Source organism: Pagrus pagrus, assembly GCF_965226575.1.
Source record: "Pagrus pagrus genome assembly, chromosome: 1".
NCBI classification, from domain to species: domain Eukaryota; kingdom Metazoa; phylum Chordata; class Actinopteri; order Spariformes; family Sparidae; genus Pagrus; species Pagrus pagrus.
Genome location: NC_140185.1, coordinates 18,203,895 through 18,225,868, shown reverse-complemented (window position 1 = coordinate 18,225,868; position 21,974 = coordinate 18,203,895). Strand labels below are relative to the sequence as shown.

The 21,974-nt window shown below is 38.9% G+C and overlaps 1 protein-coding gene across 6 annotated transcripts in view; it reads right to left on the bottom strand.

Annotated features, from left to right (window-relative positions):
* Positions 1 to 21,974, bottom strand: part of LOC311256164 (protein diaphanous homolog 3-like) — a 173,211-nt gene that overhangs the window by 87,825 nt on the left and 63,412 nt on the right. For all 6 annotated transcript variants that reach the window (XM_084351013.1, XM_084351009.1, XM_084351010.1 and 3 more), the window contains 4 exons: positions 11,916 to 12,011; positions 8,047 to 8,141; positions 5,478 to 5,579; positions 2,672 to 2,911 (listed from right to left, as the gene is read on the bottom strand). In XM_084351013.1, the coding sequence (XP_084207139.1) occupies positions 2,672 to 2,911; positions 5,478 to 5,579; positions 8,047 to 8,141; positions 11,916 to 12,011 (533 nt within the window). The remainder of the gene's footprint in view (positions 1 to 2,671; positions 2,912 to 5,477; positions 5,580 to 8,046; positions 8,142 to 11,915; positions 12,012 to 21,974) is intronic.

Genomic DNA, 21,974 nt, shown 5'->3' with positions numbered 1-21,974 from the left:
CAATAAAACAAAGGCAAGGCTATGGGACGCTATCATAAATCCAAAAGATATAGATATACATTTCTCCCTTTTGATTTCTGATTTATTTTTTTTCCCTGAAAGGAGAACACAGGACAGTTGATTTACAGAGAAGATTGTATGCTGAAGCAGACAAAGAAAATTCAATTTAATTCCACTTGGACTAATAAAAAGATGTTCTTGTAACAGTGGAGAGTTTGTGTTCTATAACCATATAAAATGGATGTTATGTGACAAAGGATATTGACCTTCATTCAGTAACCTTAAGTAGCTTTATAAATTTAGTGTTGAAAGCGCTACAGATGATTTCATGTCTCATTCTTATGCAGTAGACACATACTCACAATGTGATGACCTCTCCTGCGCTTCATGCCTCTCTCTCCTCCACACACAACAATTTTTCAATTTCTCTGATAAATTTCCATCATCACTCTTTTACAGTCTAATTCCAAGATGTCTCTCAGTATCCCCGCCAAACATCCCTCCTGTGGAGTGCGTTGCTGTGTATCTCTCTAGGTGATCTATTGGTAGACAGCAGTGTACTCAGCCCCGCTGGGTTTAATCATGTTTGTATTATCTCCTCTAATCAAACATTCTCATCTCTCTTTTCATTTCTGTTTTCCCATTTTTTCAAAAGCTTCAAGTGCTCGCTCACAAAAGGTCCCTCTCTGAATTTAGATGGATGGTAATCATAGTTGACAATGTAAACATTTTGCTTTTTCCAGTTGGGCTGGGTGCAATTTTCCTGTGCTGTGGAGTGTGCCATGGAATTAAGTTGTCAAAGTCGGGGCAGGCACGAAGGTGATGTCTTCCTCTGTATATCCTGCCTCTGACATCGACTCACACCTTGGTTCCACAACATACAAGCGCGAAGATAAGGAGGCCGACACACAGGAAGAGCAGCATCACAAATGCGCTAAACACAACACATTCTCCTTCTATTAATTGATCATATCATTGTCACGCTAATCCATAACCTATGTATGAATCCATGTGGTGTACGCACATGCACTGGCATTTTATGAACATAAGCACCCAGTCTAACAGGGCGGAGAGGTGGCAGTGATAAATGGCTGCTGTGGTTGTTACTGTGGAAACTGCAGTGTGCCAACAGCTGTAATGTAACCAGTGGAGAAGTCTCCTACTACCCTAGGATTTCACTCTGTTCTCACCATCACTATCATAGAGGAAAACCTGCTGTTCCTTCTTCTTGTCACGGAAGATCCAAAGGTATACATATTTGCTATGTCTCTGGCCCACAAAGCATGGATAGTCCTGCGGGGTGTGTGAACTTTCAAAGGGATGCTAGCCGTAACCTCAGTTATCTATTCTGAACAGGAGAATGAGAATAAAGTACTCCCTGGGTTTGGCTGCTTTGACAGACGCCAGCAGATAAAGAAAAAAAATCTGTCTTGTGGGACTGATAGTGTTCAATCAAATGAAATAGTTTAAATGAAATTTCTAATCACAGCAACCACTTTAGGGATCACTGATAGGGATCAGCCAAGGTGGTAAAAAAAAAAAAAATCCTAACACTTACACACTAAGAGGCTAACACACACAGAAACACATGTATGTAAACATAGACACTCAGTACAGGCGAAGATTTACATTTTGCATCAGGGGTTCTAAAACATATTACTCAAACGTCTGCATCTGATTTTTATTTAATGTCAGGGGTCCAAAACAATTGCTGATAACAAATTAACATTTAATTTCAATTAATTAACATCATATCTTTCACATCTCAAGTCTTTAGTAATGAATTATTTAATAATGCTGCAGTAAAGCAACTGGGAAAATATAGACTACTTGGCGACCTGTTGTACAAGAATATGGTTGAGTTTGCTGATAACAATTAACTAAGATTTTTTAAACAGGATTTTACAAATCTATGCAGAAATTAATTGAATATTATTATTATTTTGACATCTAATTATTAAAAGTGCTGGAGTGATAGAACAAGAAGGGCTTGTACTTATGATACAAAATGATAATAATATTGTAAATTAGCAGTATCAATCTTGAGGTTTGTTATTATGTGTTTAACCAGAGACGGCACTAAATAGAATGAGAGAAATCTTTTTAAGCAAGGGGTCTAAAAAAACAGTTCAGTTTGTATCCATATTAAACTTAGATTTACTGTGGTCATTGAAGTATTTTAAAAATAACACAGGTAACACTTTAGATTAGGGAACACATATTAACCATGAACTAGTTTCTTATTAGCTTATTCTTATTAAGTGGTTTACAACAACTCCCTAACTCACAATCAATAAGCAGTGATTAGGAAGTTATTGAGGGAAAACTCTCACAGTAGTTAATGGCCTAGTAGTTGCAGAATATGATCATGCAGAGTAAGGCATTAGTAAGTGATTTATAATGGCTTAAAAACAACCAATATGCTACTAATATGCATGCTAATAAGAAACTAGTTCATGGTTAATATGTGTTCCCTAATATAAAATGTTACCTAACACATTATGTGTGCTTTTATAGTCCAACTGCAAAGACAGCAGTGGAAAATCTATTGAAAAGGTTTATGTTATCCTCAAACGTGCATCCCTTATGTTGAACCACTGCCACTGCAGGGATAAAAGACTTTATACGGTATGTGTATAGTTGATGGCAGGGTCGGCATTTCAGTCCTCACCTTGCAGAGAGAACTGAGGTCAAAGCCATATGACTGGGCGTTTCGTGAGCCTGCGTTCATGTAATTCCCCAGCAGCAGCACCAGCTCCAGCAAGCGGCCAAAGGAGCGGCTCTTCCTGACCTCATCGCAGGCTGCGTTTACGGCCAGGATATCAGGACGCAGGTTGTTTACCTGCTCCTCAAACTGCAGCCGGAAGAGGATGTGGCTTAGGCGAGGACGAAGCCGCTTCACACTGCTCATCTGGGATAAGAGAACAGAAATGGAGGAAACAAGGATGCATTAAGGAGAAAAGAATAATAAGAAAAGGGATAATTATAGAAAAGACAAGGAAGCAAGAGTGAGGAAAATTATGTAAAAAAGCAGAACAAAGTCAGAGAACATGGTCAAACTTAGAATGACTACAATTGCACTTTGAGCACACTCACATTTACACTTTCTAATTTAAAAAGAAATTCATGCAATCGGCATGCTGGAAAGTGTTGCTAGGCAGTAGTAATAGATGCTGTCAGTGATTTGATTTGGGACCCAGGTCTGGTAAGTTAATTGTGGAGTTAGTGTCCATACAGGGCAGGCAGCAGAGGGGGTGGAATATACAATAGGCTGCCTTGGATTACCACTCTCACACAATTAGAGAAAATTGGAAAATATTGCATTGGGCCCAGGGCTTGGCCACAATAGTGATTGTGTATGTGTGTGGGGTGGAGGGGAGGGGCGCAGGTTCCAATTGTCTATTTCACACAACAGCTGGCTGTGCGGTTTGATGTCTTCCATCAAGGGTTTAATTATAGCTACTGTAATGTTATCAAATGACTATTTTAGTCGGTGAGTGAGTGAGTGAGTGAGTGAGTGAGTGAGTGAGTGAGTAAGTGAGCGAGCATGTGTGTGTGTGTGTGTGTGTGGTTGTCTGTATAAGCATAAAGGAAGGGAGAGGAAACAGGACAAGAAAGATTTTGACAATATTAAGAAAAAGTGAGGTGCACCAGAACCAAGCATAATGCCGAAATGGAGCCCAGACATGGGATAAATTGTGTGATAAGCAAAGCAGGGAGAAGAAGAAAGAAAGAAAACAAAACAGTGTGTGCCTTCAAAATGAATGTGTGTAGCTTTAACAGGCTAAAGAGGGCATTGGACAAAACTGAGCTGCTGCAGGCAGTATTAACAACATGAGAGGACAGGAGAGTGTGAACAGTAAATTCAAAATGAAGTACCATATAGTGTAAAAACAAATTAATGTGAGTAAATATTTTGGCAAGCTGTAATAAATGTCTCTGTGGAGTGTCAACAACAATTTAAATTCGAGATGAAAGACTTTATTTCAAAGAAGTGCCAATCATAAGCACTGTGACTACAGTTGAGACAGCAGGAAGCACATGATGGTAAACAGAGTGATTCCCAAGATTTCAGGGATTGAAATGAAGTCTGTAAATCATAACTCATGTACAGCAATAACAGCTACTGTAGTGCATGAAGCTGACTAGTGTAAACACATTTTGGCAATTAATAATCTGTTGGAAGATCGAGAGCTTTTTGGCCTCTTGATTTCTTGTCACAAAGAATAATTTAACTTATTCATGGAGCTGCAGAAAGAAACATAATAGGACTACATATCCATGTGTCAAAGGCTTTAACAATTCACTTATATCTACTCCTTAGAATAGAAACTACTACTACGAACGGCTACACACAACATAGAGTTCAAATGTTGTGTAAGAGTGGCAGACATGGAAAAAAGACAAGATAAAATGCGTGTGTTTGCACAATGGTAAATTTCAAATTCCCTTTGAACCTGAGCTTTTCCAATAGGTGAAAGCACACAGGCCTCCTTGGGCCCACGCAGGGCACAGCAGTGGAACAACCTTATATAAGCAGACTCTTCTTTGTTCTATGTGTCCCTGATGAAGTAGACACAACAGCTGAGCATGCTATTGTGTATCAATCACTCAGTCACTGCATTTCATTCAGTGCTAAGATTCTTTCTCACTGGTGTTTATGAAACAGGTGGGTGCATGTGGCGAAAGAAGATTATTGTATGTTTTGTCAGAAACTTGGTTGCCAGTCAAGCACAAAATGCACAAAAAGTGCTACACGCCTCATGCATAATTCTGAATAAACCACTTCTGAAAAGTCTTTAAGAAAACGATGCAGACATAATTAGGTAGCAGTGCTGCTCTTTAATGTGCATAAATTAGTGCTGCAGTCCACAGGTGTCCTGTCTTTGCTCTTAAGGCTTACAAAGAAGATAGAATTTTAAAAAGCTCGGGATTAGGATATACATATGAAAGGGCCCTGTGTGTGTGTGTGTGTGTGTGTGTGTGTGTGTGTGTGTGTGTGTGTGTGTGTGTGTGTGTGTGTGTGTGTGTGTGTGCGTGTGTTTGTGTGTGTGTGTGTGTGTGAGTGTAGTTTGCAGAAAAGAGAAAGAAAGGTGATACTGTAATATAGTACGATATATGATGCCAAATACAAGACATGTTTATATTATTTTACGTTGATACAGTAATAAACCAGCTTTGTAAAACTACACATGCATAATTACGTTCTTTTTTAAACCACTTTATTCATGGTAATGTAAACTTCAACCTATTACATAAAAAGACTATGATGTCTGAGGTCTTACATCAACATCATAATACTACAACATACAGAATTACAAAATAATTTCTAGTGATGTACATGTTGCTATAACCATCTGGCAGGGGGCTGACAGTTTTGTGTGTGTGTGTGTGTGTGTGTGTGTGTGTGTGTGTGTGTGTGTGCGTGCGTGCGTGCGTGCGTGCGTGCGTGCGTGTGTGTGTGTGTGTCTACTTACCACAACCCCAAACTGCTCAGGCTCTGACAAACTTGCGTACTCATTTTTATACTTGGCCAAGGCGTTGAGCTGCTCCTGCTCTGGTAGGTGCTTCACAAGGTTCTACAAAGACAAGAGAGGAAGAAAAGGAGTGAGAAGCATCATGGAGGAAAGCAGAACAGTGAACAGCAACCAGTATGAATTTATATAAAAACAGACTTGCGATGTAAGGATGCCTGACACTTTTCATTTCATTAATTGTACTGAGACTTTATAGCTTCCTCTGTTCCATTGTCATGTCTCAATTTCTTTTTCCTTGTTAAAAAATGTCATGATTCAAAGTGTCCAAAAATTAAGCCATTTACACCTTGGAGGGATTGGCTCTATCCAGGTTTCAAGAGCAATGTGGTTGCCTTAAGTCCATGCCTGCAGAGAATGTGCTGTTTCTTTGAATTTCATTTAGAAGGAGCCCAAGGACTACCACTGCTTCAACTTTACAAATAGGACAGCAGTAGGTTATGCTTCTATACAAGCAAAGTATTTTGGTGAGATTCAGTACTGTTGGTGAGTTTTTAGTGAAAAAATATGTTTTGTAAGTGCAATAAAAGGTCTTTTATTTTCAAACCTAGACTATATCCTTAAGGCTATGTATACTTTTATAGACAAATGAAAGTTAAATTGTAATTGGATTTTTTAGACAGCCAAAAGGAATAAATGTTAAATAATTAAAACCATGTTGACTGCAATGCCTTCCCATCTGAATTAACAGCCATCTCAACAAATACTGCTACTATGTGTTAAATATGTTGGCCTGCTGCATTTAAATTGGGTTGAAAATCTCTCGCGGATGCCTGGAGTCAGGACAAATATTGTAATTTCCATTACTCGTGTTTTTATTGATGCAGTTTAATGGAATTTGCCTTAACGACCATTAATTATTTGCGTGTTGTAATTAACAATTATCGATTAAATTCATTCTTTAAAATGCAAAATCGGTAGCTCAGGTTTGTTTTTGTTTATTTGTCTCTACTCAGCTAACCATCACATTAATCAACTTCCTCAACATCTGATGCACACATTCTATGCCCTTTTTTTCAAATTTTGGTTAAATCTATAAGCGTATTTAAATTTGGCCTGATGACTATACACTACATACTGTACTTATTCATGCTGTTAATTTCAGTAATTTAGAATACTGTAATTTGCAGGACTGCCCAGGAAGGCAATTGACAGCCTCCAGCTTGTAGAAAAAACAGCTGACAAGAACTAGAAAACTGGAGCACAATTCCCCTTTCTGGCCTCTTTTCACCTGTTACCTGTGTCCTTGAGAATTGTCTTTAAAATCTTAGCACTCATTTGCCCCTTCCTACTGTTGACCCTCTCCGTCCTTGCATTCCTCTTAGCAGCGTATGGTCAGCCGACTAGTTGTTGCTGACCCGGGGGCAAACTGGAGACGGAGGGGAGTAGGGCATTTGCTGCCGGGGCTCATAATCTCTATAACAAGCACTCCAATACAAATTCTGGCAAGCTGCGTCAGTGACCTCGTTTAAAACTCTATTAAAATATATATATATATATTTTAAATTGGCTTTAAGTTTTACATTTACTTTTTATTCTTACTACTAATGACACATTTTCTCTTCTTAACCATAAATTGTGCTTTGCATATGCTTTTGTGAGTATGTATTTTCTCATTATTAAATGATGAGAATCCCTGTTGGTATCGCAAAATAAGTAAAATAAAAATTCTAGTCAAAAATATCCAAACTGCATAACAGAAATGCTCAAGATACATTTGCAGTTTTTTAACAACTGTCATGATTTTTCCAACACTGACAAGTTTATTTTTTCAACTGCAAAATGTCCCACTCAGTATATTTATAAACTTTAAAATATAAACTATATCTGTGATAAAATTCATAGAATGGTCAGGTTCAACCCTGCACAAAAACAAGAAGCAGAAATCTCTTCAGAACTTGAGAGTCGACAAGGACAGACAAAAAGACATATGAAGAAAAGACAGACAAAGAAATAGACACATAGAACCTATGAACAGCACATCTGGCATTGAGATCTGTTGCTGGATATTCTATTGGCATAAAAAAAGAGAAAGAGAAAGACAGATAGACGAACAAAGACAGACTTCAATTGCTTTAAGTGTGTGCTATACAGATGGTATTAAAATGAAGTGTGACTGTTAAGCACATAGATGTCATGGCCATAAAGTTAACTTGTAAAGATGTGACAAAAAAGAACAGCAGAAATACAGAATTAAAAAAATGATGCTTTACATCAGCATAGCACTAATGTATCTACTGACAGATTTCATGTGCTTATCAATGGGTTCTTCAGCACCTGCTATTCTGTGGGACTTACAGATGCCCGTTACTCCAGCCTCAGCCTAAGTACTGTTTCAGGACAATCAAGACGACAAAGAGTTGGTGCAGTACAGTCTCAAGGTAAAAAGTTGCACAATGTAGGTTGAGTTGGTTTGCAAAACTCTCTTGATCTCAGAGCTAAAATGTCATCTATTAATTTCAGTTAAGTAATTGCAGCTCAACATTTTTCAACTTTACATAGCTTGCTCTACCTGGATCATAGGTTCAGTGAGTTGCTCCTCATCCACCTCCAAAATCATCCGACGAATTTCCTGATAAGGCATACGGAAGGAACCCAGGAAGATGGCTACATAGAAACAAATAAAAGATGCAACAAATAAATGGTAAAGATAAAAATGATTGATGGCAACCTTGGTCATACAAATCAATCAAGGAAAATAACAAAAAGCAAACCAATTATTATACCATTATGTGAAAATTTAAAAAAAAAAAAAAAAAAAGAACAGCTCAAGGACACACAAAGGATGTGAGCAAAGAAAAATTAAAGATGCATTACAACTTGGCTCAACCAGTTACACTGGTTTAGCAAAAATGACAAGCAAGCAGTACCACGAGGCACTGAATGGCAAATGCTTTGTCAGGATAAGTCATTAGTCAAGCCAGTGGAAAGATCTGCAAAACCATGGCAGTGAAAAGACGTATGACTAGTCCTTGTGGGAAAACAAAATCATATAACCATCATTTTGGTGATCACAATTAGTGTGTACTGTATCTACTGTATCATGCAATGAGAAAACACACAATATAATGGTAACACATGCATATTGGTTATGTCACGCATTATTCAGGTTAAGGAGATGCCAAGTCTGGTAATTATGCAAGACTGGATATATTACATAATATTCCTGTCAGAAAAACTGGAGACATCTGGTCTATTTGACACATTTTGAGGATCTTGAAACTCTTGTATAAGCAACATGTGTGTGACTGAAAGCCTTCTGCCAGTGTAACTGGTCAACAGTTGTGTTGAGAAAAAACGAGTACATATTAGGAAAACAGCCGAGGATGGGTTACCTGAGGAAAATAAGTAAACAACTCCATAAACACAACTTTAAAGTATAACTTTGAGGTACTAGTATTTTAGGTGAGTATTTCCATTTTCTGACTTTTTTTTTTACTAACAACAAATATAGTACTTACTAGTTTTACTCCACTACATTTACTAATAACTTTAATTACTAGTTACTTTGCACTGATCCTGATATTGAATCCAGTAGTTGACCAATTGGTCAACTTTTAAAATACAGTTTATACATACATGTTAATATATGTGTAATTTTACTTTTTCATATACTTTTGATTCTTAAATACATTTAATGTAAGAGACTTTAACTCGAGGACCATTTGTATGGGTGACTTTCCCTTTTACCAAAGTAATATTTTAAGACAATATCTTTACTTTTATTCAAGTATGACTTTTGGGTACAATGCTAAAGATGATTAGGGATATATGAGGGTAAAAACTGTGGTGATAGAAGTATAATTTATTATCCTACTTTTTAAGCATTTTATATTTGAGTGAGTCTGCTAAATAGAGAGTTGTAGATCACAAATTGATATGATGAAGGCAAGAAACAGGAATTACTCTACAAAACAAATGAAAAAAAAAACATTTTCTTCAATCTCATTGTCAGTACAACCCGTCTACAGCAACTCTTTACATGGAGGAAAAAAAATCAGTTACTTTAAAATGACTCCAGAAAACTTTGTGAGACATTCAAGAAGCAGGTGTGCAAGGTGTCAAAACTGGGTAGTATTAAAGAGAAGCATTACGCAAAATGATTCATTTTAAAGACCAAGCAGACCAATAAAATGCTTTGTTACTAATAATTACTGATGTAACTTCAAGCAAAGCAGGGGTCGGTAGTTTTATAGCCAGTACAAACAGTTTAAAATAAAAACTGCATGCAATCAATGGAGGTCTGGCTGACTAACTTCTCTTCCCTCTCCTGTTAAACCATGTGATGTATTATGTGATATAAGCGAGCTCTGTAACTTTACTGCAAAATGTCATTCTAACTCATCAGAACTCATGACTTGAAATAAATTGTCTCAGTATCTTACCAGTGACAGCATCAATCAAGCAACAGAACTAAAACCCCACATACTAATTCTCAACCTCAATCGAAGCTTTTAGACTCTTTACCTCCTATGGAGGAACACATAAACTGCCTACGCTCCTTTTTTTGTTCCCTCCTCATTGCTGCTCTATAATTTCTGCTGCATGATTTATCACTGTTACTGGGCTGATTAGTCTCATTTTCTTTTAATACATGAAACAAAGGTCACAGCTCCCCTTGATATAAGCCAATGAGGTGCTAAGATCTGGAAGTGCTTAAAAGATCAGCTGGATCCTCATTATAGCCAGTTGCTTTAAAAACGGTCGTTTTAAAACCAACCAAGCAGGCATAAATGTGTGCATCTGTGTGAGAGTATAGGATGTCAATGGTTCAGCCAGCTAAGGTCAAAAGCTTCACTTGCCCCTATTTAAGACGTCTAATATCTGATCAAACCTCTGGAGGCACACCAACAATTTACATAGTCGCAGGCGTTTCACACAAGTGACGAAAGCGTTGTGCTGTGTGGTGGTCATTCTATATACTGTAGATGTGGCATTCACACAAATTGACATAATCTCATATGCACACATATGCCACATCAACACGCTACACCTTATATAGTTTGATGGATAAATAGGAGTATGCAAGTATAGTGCATGTTTACATTCAGTGTGCTGCAGCAGACACCTACATGCCTTTTTCATTTATTTATTCACTCAACCTTTATTTATAAGGGCACTATGTAGTTATGGAGAAGAATTATAAACTCAAAATATAATACCTACAATAATAATGAGGTAATAATACACACAGTAATATTTATCTACACCATAACTGAATAAACAAGCTGTTCTCAGAGGAAAATAAGTTCCCAGAATACAGTTTGAAGCAAGAAAGGCAGCAGGTATCCAGCAAATATAACCAAAGTTAAACAGTATGAAATTGTGTTGTCAGTTTGTTTATTCAGTCATGAAAATGTAGAGAGTTTGTTTATTTAGTTTGTTTAAGCATAAAAAAAAAAATCAGCCAATGAAGATCTTTCTCCTTTGATTAAAATGTCTTCTCCAAAACGACATAGTGCACCTTTAAATCTCAAAGAATAACTGAAGTTATGGCCTCATTTTCAATGATATCAAGAGTATACTTAAAGCAGAACAAAAAAACAGATCACAGCTAAAAAAAAAGTTACATTCAAGAGCAGAGAAGTTTGTAATCGTGGTTTTAATCTGACCTACTGTATATGTACAACTTTTTAATCTGTGTTGTAAAATGTTCCATGTGCGCAGCACAAAGATTAAAAGCAGTTTTTCCAAATGTAGTGTTTACATGCAGGACATTGAGTATTAGCCAATCACTTGAACAGGTCAAATAATGGCTATGGGACCAGTTTAACAGAGAAGAGATGGATGATGGCATATTGCCATTAAGAGCTTTATAAATAAATAGAAACCAATGCCTGTCACGTCTTGCTGTTAGAGATGCACACCCAACCTGATGCAATGGTGTGTAGAATACAGTAACTGTCACCAGTAATGAATCTTAAGGCGAGGTGATAAACTGAATCTAGATACAATACAAAGAAAGCTCATTATCACCACTATAGTAGCATTTTTCCTCCTTTTTCGTCTTTCCTTAATGGCTGCTTAACATCATTAATAAACTCAAAGTGTTCTTGCAAAGACATGAGTCAAAGGCAGCCACGGCCAGATTCAGAGTAAGTGTAGCCTTGCTTTATTTGCTATAGCGACAAGCAAAGTTTCAAGTCGTTCACTGACAAATTGTCTATTGTGGCCACTTTATAAAAATTAAAGAACATGTAATAAGGGACACAGGAGGTGAATTAAGTGAGTCAAAGGGAAAAAGTGAGTGCAGAATGTATTGTGAGGAGCTGTGAGGCTATAACGACAGACACAGCCAGTACAGTGTAGCTTCACGACACGATGGATGTGTTTAAATCCAGTCCTTGGAAGGAGTGGGCTGAAAAGGATATAAATACTTACATAGATTCTGCGCAATCTTCGGATCGAGCACCTTGAGCTCTTTAATTCTCTTCTTTATGGATTTCTTATCCTCTAGATCCTCCTCTTCTTTTTTGGCTGATGAAGACAAACACTGAATTAATTTCAACAAAGGATACATGTACACAGACACATGCACTGTATTACTGACATACATACATGTATGTGATGCGCAAAAATTCAGATATAGCGAGATTATGGGATGTACATATCATTTTTCAGTGTCCAGGTACAACATCGAAAGTAAGTGGAATGTTGAGACTGACCAGTTGCTTATGATTCTTTTATTGAGTTCTAATACTGTGCTAAATTAAACATTTTGAAAATTCAACCGCAAAGATGATTTCCGTGTCTTTTTTGTATTTGTGTGTTTACATATTTTCCAAAGCAACGGTGACACAGTCTGCCATGACAGAATGCCTCACTGCTAGAAAAGCATAGAGAAAGGGATTATGGGAAAGTAGTGTGATCACATCACTGACAAAGTGAGGTATGGGTGAGCTATTGCTGTTCCATAAACACAATGTTGCACGTACAATAATCAGGTTATAGGTGAAGGTAAATCTGTTCTGGGTCACATGAAGCCAGATACTTGAAAATGTGATATATGTGCTATTGCTAGATAGGAGAGGCATCATGACAAATAACAAAACAAGACACAGACAGACACACACACATATATACACAGCCCTCTTGAGCCACGCTCACAAAAGGAGTTCATGGTTGGTTTTAATTATTTAAGACACCAGATTAAGAGAACAAAATGTGCATCCCATGAGTATGCTGGGTAATTGTCTGGTGCTGTAATTATGGTGTGTGCGGTGAGAGGAGAGAGGAGAGGAGCGAGAACAGGGGTTAATCCACAGGAAAGGTATTTCTACTGCTCCACATGGGTTTGGTCTTCTTTCAGGGATCCTGTATCTAATTAAAAAGTGAAGAGGTACGCTGGGAACTCCCGCAGAAAAGACTGTTAGCATGTCCACAAACATGCACCCCTACAGCACAGCCCAACACGTACAGAAATGCACAAACACAGCCACACACTGAGCTATGCTTGGACTTACGTGGCTCCTCCGTTGGTACACTCTCCTCACAGTCTTTCAGTGTGTGAGAAAGGGGAAAATGCAAATGACAGACAAGGAGGACAATGGAAAATGTGTACCATGGAAAAGGGAGAGGAGAGAGGATAACAGATAAAAATATATTTTCACAAGACTGCACCCTGTCCACTGCAGCGTGAAACTTGAAGAGACTCAAGTAAGGAAAGAACAAATACACTGTAAAACCTTAAATGAAAAAAGGCTGAATAGACGAGCAAAGACCAACTACATCAAATAGGAAACTGCCAAAGACTAATTACTTGAGCATTTAACAACCAATTTCACAAAAAACTTTAACAACCACATGTGAGACAGAAGTGCATCTTGGTCAAGATTCAAGCTGAAATGATAGATCAAGAAATTGGTTGCACTGGAGTAACTATTTTAATATTTGATTAATGATTTTTACTTAGAAATAGTAATGTCATCCATATCTACAAATGTTATTTCTTTGACATTTGGATGGTTGGTTGGACAAAACGAGCAAATTGAATACATCAACTCTGGGCTTTGGGAAATTGTGGTGTGTTGTTGAAACCATTTTCTGACATTTTATAACTACTATAAGGAAAGAATAATCTGTTGTTGTTTTTGTTGCACTGAATTTCGGGCAATTGTTTACAGATTTTTCTTTTCTTGTTTTATTTCGTCTGAAGTTACGCATGAATAATTCAGTCAGTTTAAGCATCACACAGTGTAACTTCAATAAAGTGCTGAAACAAAAAAAAGATAATTCAAGGTTAAAAATCTATTTTCTAACTTTAATGCTTGATAACAGGAAATTGAGGTTCAAGAGGTTAAATGACAGATACAGAATAAAAAAAAATTGGTCTAAATAGGTATGAAGGACAGCAGTCACTACAGCAGTCACTTTGCATCATCTGCCTGTACAACAGTACCCGCTCTGTTTTCTACAGCCTTCCAACCACTTGTCTAAATACAGTATATTCAACAAGTAACCCCAATTTAGATGGTCTCCATGAATACATTCAGTGCTAAACAGCGCAAGTACAAAAAGCAAATGAAACCCTGTTAAATTATACTGCATAAATGAAATCGATCAAAATGTAAAGATGTCAATATTTACCTTAAAAACCAGCATAAAGAACAAAAGTATTTATTCTTACGGGAATGTGATCTTGACTTGATATTATTGGGTATTTGGATGCAATATAAGCATCTAGCCCATGAAAGCCTCTAGCTTACTGCATTAAGATGTTGTATTGATCCACTCATCATAACGTATAGCCTCACAGAATCTCATTTATTACACCAACACACGCCCACTCTCTCTCAAACACACGCACACACCAAGAAACATGCAGTACCAGGGTAGTAACCACATTGTTTCAGTGCATATAAACATACTGGGCTGCTCATATAATTCATTTATCGTCCTTACATAATACTGCGAGGGCTGCATCCATCTCTATTGTATGAGAGATAGTGATAAGATACGGTAGAAATCACATAACACACACACACACACACACACACACACACACACACACACACACAAAGACACACACACACACACACTCTCACCCATCTGCCTCAGGTGTTATCAGTTAAATCAGCTAATTAGATTGCTCCCTTCCAGCATCATCTCCTCATCCTCTCTGGCCTTAAAACAGCTCTTCTTCAGGGAAGCCCACTCATTATACATCAGCCAATTAAAATGTCCCACAGGGGGTCAGAGGTCACTGGTTAATCAATCAGAGGAAGCGGCAACTGTTGTAGTTATCAGATTGCGCTATCACGCAGGAAGTGGGGAAGATAGGGACACACTTGTGAGTGCAGAGCAGTGGGGAGTCTGCATCATCACATCAAATGTCTTACAAAGGGAGAAGAAAAGCAAGGGAGCATGGTAGGTATGGAGTGACTACAGTAGATAGGCTCTAATGGCGGACGGATTTGCCAACATTAATTTGCCAGAAATGAAGACACACTGCTGGATAAGAAAGTTGCACCAGTTTGAAGAGACAGAGCGAGAGAGAATCAGACAGTAAGAGCGCTTTGTAAGATGTAAACGAGCCGATACAAACGAAGCCACCGACTAATACCACAGTTAACATCACAAGTTGAGATCAGATACCACAGACAGGGAAAGCAGGACTCCATCACAAGACAAGAGTGCAATGCATTAGAGGCAGATGCCAACACTGAGCTGTCTCAGTTGAAAGGCCTACTCTGCTCTGCCATGGAGCACACAGTGCTAGCTGTCTTCCATCTAAGCACTTTCAAGTTAAGGCCTCTTAATGGAGGCTTGAGATAAACGTCAGCTTGATGGCGGGGCTGTGGACAATGTAGGAGGAGAGATAAGTATGAAAAATAGAAGAGAGAAGAGTTTTCTTTTACACCCAGTGTAATATATTTTGGGGAAAACAAATTCTGCATTATTCACACAGTAAATAACCAACAAACAACTTAATGTGTGTTAATATTTGTGTTCCTCTCTTTTCTTGAATAAAAAAAAATCTTGGGTACACAAGAAAGGAAAAGTTTTATTCTCTTCTTGAGAAAGAAAAAGAATGTTTAGTTGCAGGGTTAGATGAGGCTGCAACAGAAGAGTTACCTACCCTTCTCCCTTGTAATAATTCCACTGACTGGTTTTTGATCCAATCTCTGCCACAGTTTAAAGGCACTTGACAAAAATATGACAATATGTAATACTGCGCACACCAATGCTTCCCAAACAGTAGCACCTCCCTTAAGGCTGTATCAGTGAATTGTGCCGTCAAAGCACTAAGGGGAATGGTGGATGAAATAAAACTGCAGTGAAAGAGCATGACTGATGCTGTACATGACAGGCAGGCCTCAGAGACAAGCAAGTAACACCTCAAATCCACCCCCCACCCTTCACAAGCACGCGCACACACATATGCACACACACCAAAATCTCCTCCATCTCCCCAGCCCGCTACACTCACACCAGCACTTCATCTTATCAGGATGAATTTCTAATCAGAGAAAACGCCTTACTGGAACTGCCCTCCTTTTTCCACACACACACACATACAGACACACACATTAACACACACATACACATTCCTAACAATAATGTCAAATGAAAAAACACATACTAGATAACTAATACGAACATCCAAGAAGTTATCAAGTGATGACGTATGTGAAAAACAACATCATCAGAGATTCAAAGCAGTTCTGAAGAGGTCAGTTTTCATTAGTGATTCAAGTGTGGACAGATTGCTGCATTCTCGGATGTGTTTGGGGAGAGAATTCCAGTTGGCAGCTATGGAGAAGGCTCTGTCAGGTTCGGTGATTAGTCCTCAGTGGTAAAGACAGGAGGTTAGCATCAGAGGAGTGGAAGCTGCAGTAGGGAGTGTGGAGCCGGAGCAGGTCAGTGAAGTGGGAAGGAGCCTGGTTATGGAGGGCTTTGTGGAGGAGGATTTTGAATTGGATCCGTTGTGGGACAAGGAGCAAGTGGAGGTTCTGGAGGACAGGGACAATGTGGTTGCGAGTGGGTAAGAAGACGAGCAGCAGAGTTGTGGATGTACTGAAGTTTATTTGTTTGGATGCGATGAAGGTATAGATCAGAGTTTCGGCAGCAGAGGGGAATGTGACGGGCAGAGACGAGCTGTATTTTTGAGGTGGAAGAAGGCAGCTCTGGTGATTCGATTGACGAGCTGTTCAAAAGAGAGGTTGCTATCAAAAATGATTCCGTAGTTGTGGATGTGTGGAGAGGGAGACAGAGTGGCGTTATCAATGGTGAGGCAGAAGTTGTGAGTGGTTTCGGTGAGGGAACTGTGGCCGACGATGATCATGTCTAATTTATCACAGTTTAGTTGGAAGAAGTTGGCTTGCGTCCATGATTTAATTTCAGTGAGGCAGTAGGTCAGAGTGGAGGGAGTTGGAGTGGTGATGGATTTGGTGGAAATGAGGAGCTGGACATCATCAGCCATGTTGGCGTATGATGTTGCAAAGGGGGAGCATGTAGAGGATTAATAGGAGATGACCAAGCACCGAACCCTGATGTTTGGGACCTTGGGACAGAGGAGAGTTGGAGGATGAGCAGTTGCTAATGTTGATGAACTGTTGTCTGTTTGAGAGATATGACCTTAGCCAGGAGAGGGCAGCGTGGGTGATGTTGACAGAGGCTTCCTGGTGGGAGGGAAGAATGGTATGGTTGATGGTGACGAGAGCTGCAGTGAGATCGGGTTGATGAGAGAACTGACGTGACCCGAGCCTGAAGAGACGAAGAGGTCATCAGTGACTTGAAGGGGACAGTTTTTGTGCTGTGAGCAGTTCAAACAGGTTGCTGGTGGTGAGTTGAGAGGCTTGAAAACACGTTCCAGAATTTTTTGACAGAAAAATATTTGTCCAACTATCTTCCTTCCTAGGGAGATATCTCACCCGCAATTGGATTTTCTCTTGATGAGACTTCATTATTTATGGCGTGTTGCAGTGATACGATCGTCTCCTCATGAGAAAGCAGATACACAGGCGTGCAGCGAGGGGAAAGTTGAGAGGGCGGCTGTCTCCAAAGCATAATTAAATCACTGTGTTGTTTCCAATAGCCAATCAAGGCAGTCATGCAGGTAAAGTTTAAATCACTACTATTAGGGGAGTTTCTGTAGCAGGGATAATATGGGGGTCTCAATTCAATGTGCAAACACACATACACATACACACACACACATACACACACACCATTGCCTCAAGCAAAATCCACGATGAGACATCTGATGCACAGAAGGGGGGCTGTCTGCAGCAAGTGAACAAATCCACCATACCGACACATCTGTCAACTCTACAGTCAACAGAGGGGAGATGAACAGTCAAACCAGCCGTGCAGCTTGACTGTTGACTCACTGTATGGTTCGGATCCAGCTAAGACCTAAACTTCAGTCAGCCTGACAGAAAACACAAGAGACATCCCGAAACGTCCAGTAGCTTCTTGGAGGAATTCACACCTGCCCTCACCTTTCCCTCTCTGCCTTGTCAATGCACACACTCCAGCATCCTGACTAAAATTGACATGACGGCCTGACTGGCCTGTTTGCACTCAGACTACTCCCCCCTCAATCTGGAGTTGCGGGTGTGCAAGTACCAGTAAGCCTGAGACAGAGTGGGAGATCAGAGTAATGAAGTGAGGAGCTGTGTTGTGAGTGAGCTAATCAAAGTGAACCATGCAGGGCCACCTCTCCCTGTGATCCAGACTAGATGACCCAGGGCCATAATTAGTCTGAGACTTTCATTCTGATAGCTGCAAATTAACAGACTTCATTAGGCTTTTCTCTCCTCTCCTCTCCTCCCCTATTCCTGCTACACCAAAATCGTTTCTAAATCTAAACCACTGAAATTGCTTGAGCATCTACAACATATCAGTCGATTGCTTTTCACAAAGAAGCTCAGATATCCTTCAGAGAGAACATGCAAGTGTACTCACTTAAAAATAAATTCATAAATTTGGTCTGAAATTATTGACGCTACATCAAAAGATACATAATTGATTAGGAGCTTCTATTAATCAGTATGTGCTGGCCTGTGGGGATGAATTTTACCAGTAGCTCTATTCTCAGTGGAGTAGTGCCCTCTAAAGGCCTCTTTAAGACCTACCAATGGCCTGTAAATGTGTGTATGTGTGCTAAAATGAGTATTTTCTGACTACTCTGTCACATCAGGTATGAAGCGTGATTATCTCTATTTCATTTCACCAGTCCGATCTGAACAGTTGTTAAGCCCACCCAAACATTTCCCAAGTCATTCAGTGGATTGATGGCAGACTAAATCATCATTCTCTGAAGTCATTTGCCATTTTCTCTGTTTTTCTCTGTGCTGTTATAAACATCTCTGTGCCCACCCCGCTTTACCGCTTCCCCCCCTCCCCACCTTACATACACAAACCTACATGTGTGGATGAAAAATCACCGTGGAAAAATAAAGTCGCAAAAGCAAATATGTTTTTAACGAGCCAGCCCATTACTCTGGTGATATGAGAACATAAAAACACAAATTGGGAATAAATCGAGGTGCTGATGCTTGAGAAACTGTGGCATAAAAAAAGACAGAAGAAAACAATGGAGGAGAAGGGAAAAGCAGAAAAACAGGTTAATCACAAACAAAAAAAGGAGAAGGGAGTTGATAGGTAATAGGTGTGTTGGTGATTGCCTAACGTAAAGTACTGAACACAAGAGCCAGAATTACAATAACATTAGCTATTTCTAAACATAATGTAGTTGTATCACGGCAGGTATATTAGGATTGTAAACTGGACATTGTAAGAAAGAAGAAAAATAGCCATCTGTTCACTGTGTGCACTACATGATCAGAGCATCTCTTTCAACAACAATGAAAAGAGCCTTTAATGATTGTGCATTTGATGAAATCTCTCATAATGGCACAAATTTTCTGCAGCCACATGAAAAGTCATTATAGAACTAATGGTGTTCACCAAAATGTCACAGCAAAAGCATAAAGAGAGTGGGAGAAAAGGGAGAAAAAAGGAGAACAAGAGAGACAGAGTGTGTGAGCGACAAGCAGGGGAGAAAGTCCATTTGATGTGAACAGATATATACCAGCAGAAAGCAAATACTAACTGCTAGACAGCATGAGATGGACATCCTGCTGCTATCCTCATATGTGCAGAGTGCTTCAAAACAAACTATATTTAAAGCTTTTGAAGTCCCTTTAGCTGCTAATTCTATCCCCTACCCTTGATGAACACAACTGGATGCCGCACACCTTTGAGGGGAAACTTTACATTTTATTTTTTACCAAAATGCGGCTGAGAGGTTATGGTAATTAGGTAATTTTAGTCATGAGCTTGACTCAAAGCAAAACTCTTTTTTAGGTTCTTTTGGGCAATTGAGTTTAAAAACAACCACCCACTAATCTTTCATCCCCACCTCCTCTGGTCCGCGATCCTTATAATTCCTCTATGCTGGTGTCCACCAACCTACTCGGCTCCTTTTGTTTCATTGTAATTCAAAAGCCTATTAAGTTCTCTGCACAGTAGACCACAAAAGCTATTGATACTCAAAGAAATTCACCCACCTTGCATTTGAGGGGCCTATTAACCGTCACTATATGGATATGGTAAGTTGCTCTAATTTAGCAGCATTCTGAGGGTTACTGTATTGAAGATTGACAGACTAGAAGCCTGGGTTTTAATGATCATGACTGTTTAATGCGTCACATCAGTCCCAACTTGACAAGTCCCGACAAGCTGTCAGCTATGACCGTTCTTTGCTTCCACTTGGGAGCCCTGCCTTGATCATTTGAACTCCTTAACTACTCAACCACATATACATGCTTGACCCCCCTCACACACACAAAGACCGCTTTAATCAAGTAGTCCCCCAAATACGCTTGTGCAAACTGAGAAAACCTACACAAACATGCTTCCTTCCCGGGCCATTATAATTATATGGAAATGAGGTGTCTAATCAACTCTTACAGCATGCTGTCAGTGAAAAGAGAGTTTGTCTTGACTTTCTCTTTGACAGGCAACATTGATCTAGAGAGCCTGACATCCACTGAGAACACAGCCTTAATGCTTTGGCAAGAAGAATTTAAAAGCATCTTGTTGAAGTTTAAACATCCTCCTTTCTATCAATTTATTTAATGAAATATATTTTTAGACAACCCTGATTCCAAAATACAATACAATTTGATTGTGGAATACTCCAAACAGGTGTTTTTTCACAGCATTCCCAATCTTTGGTTGCCCCTGTCCCAACTTGTTTCATCATGTTGCTGTCATCATATTCAGAATGGGCATATAATTAAAAAAAATCAATGAAGTTGATGAGGTAAAACATATATCGCCATCGCCAAAACATATATAGTCCCATCTTCTTTTAAATCGGGATTGTATACCAAGCTGTTTATTTTTTCAACCTTAATCACAGTTGTCTCTGATTCAAAACAAATGTACAACAATAAATTAATCATCAAAGTCAAATCTTGACTTTGATTTTAATAAGTTATTAACCTGTGTAATATTTCCAAAATTAAATTGCTCATGAGGGCAATGAGGAGCACAGCAAACTGATTGCTAGTTATCAGCTGAAGGCAAAACTGTAATTACAATGTTTAAATAGATCAAACTATTGTGTTTCTCTATGTACCGAGCACATTAATGCATTCAATAACTGGACATTCAGACAAATAGTAACATTCTCTCCATTTTTTACACTTGCATTCTCCAACATCCTTTCAGCGTCGCCATCTTTCGTCTCTCACATTTCAGTGTTGTGACTTTAGAGTATGGGTAGGTTATTAGCAGATGCCTGTATCCTGGAGAGAAATGGCAAACTGATTTTCTGATCTTTGAGAGTTTCGTCTAATTGGATGTTATTTATTAGCTGAAAAGAAGCCCCAGGAAAGGGCAGCTCTTTTCATGCTGTTGCTCATTTTCCCAGCACTATGGTGATGAATTTATCTTTCTGCCCTCTCCTTATAAACAAAGAGAGATAGATGGAATGAAATAGCCGATTTATATGACAAAATATAGTCCATATGGTATGGTAGGTTTGACAGGGACGATTGTCACAAGATTTGGAAAAATGTATGTCAGGGGCAAGACAAAAAGTGTATCCCTACACAAGCAAAGGCCTTAAAAGATCATTTTTGATACTGTATAAAGATTAATCAGATCAATATGCATTTTCATTTATGACTGAAAGGCAGACAAAAGTAAATATTTCATAGACATGGGGGTGAGGGGTAGAGGGTGTTGTATATTGTACAGCCCTTTGCAGAAAATTTGGAATGGTGATTTGAGGTTAAAAAAGATAAAACTGAATTTACTTGTTTAATACATTTCACCTGATTCTTTAAAAAATAAACATTGGACAAAGAAAGGAAGAGGGAAATACTGTGCTGAAGATACAGAACAGTTCTGGTGAAAAAGACGCAATAGAGATGGTAACTAATATGAGCTACTACATGTGGAAATATGCGATACTGGCACCTG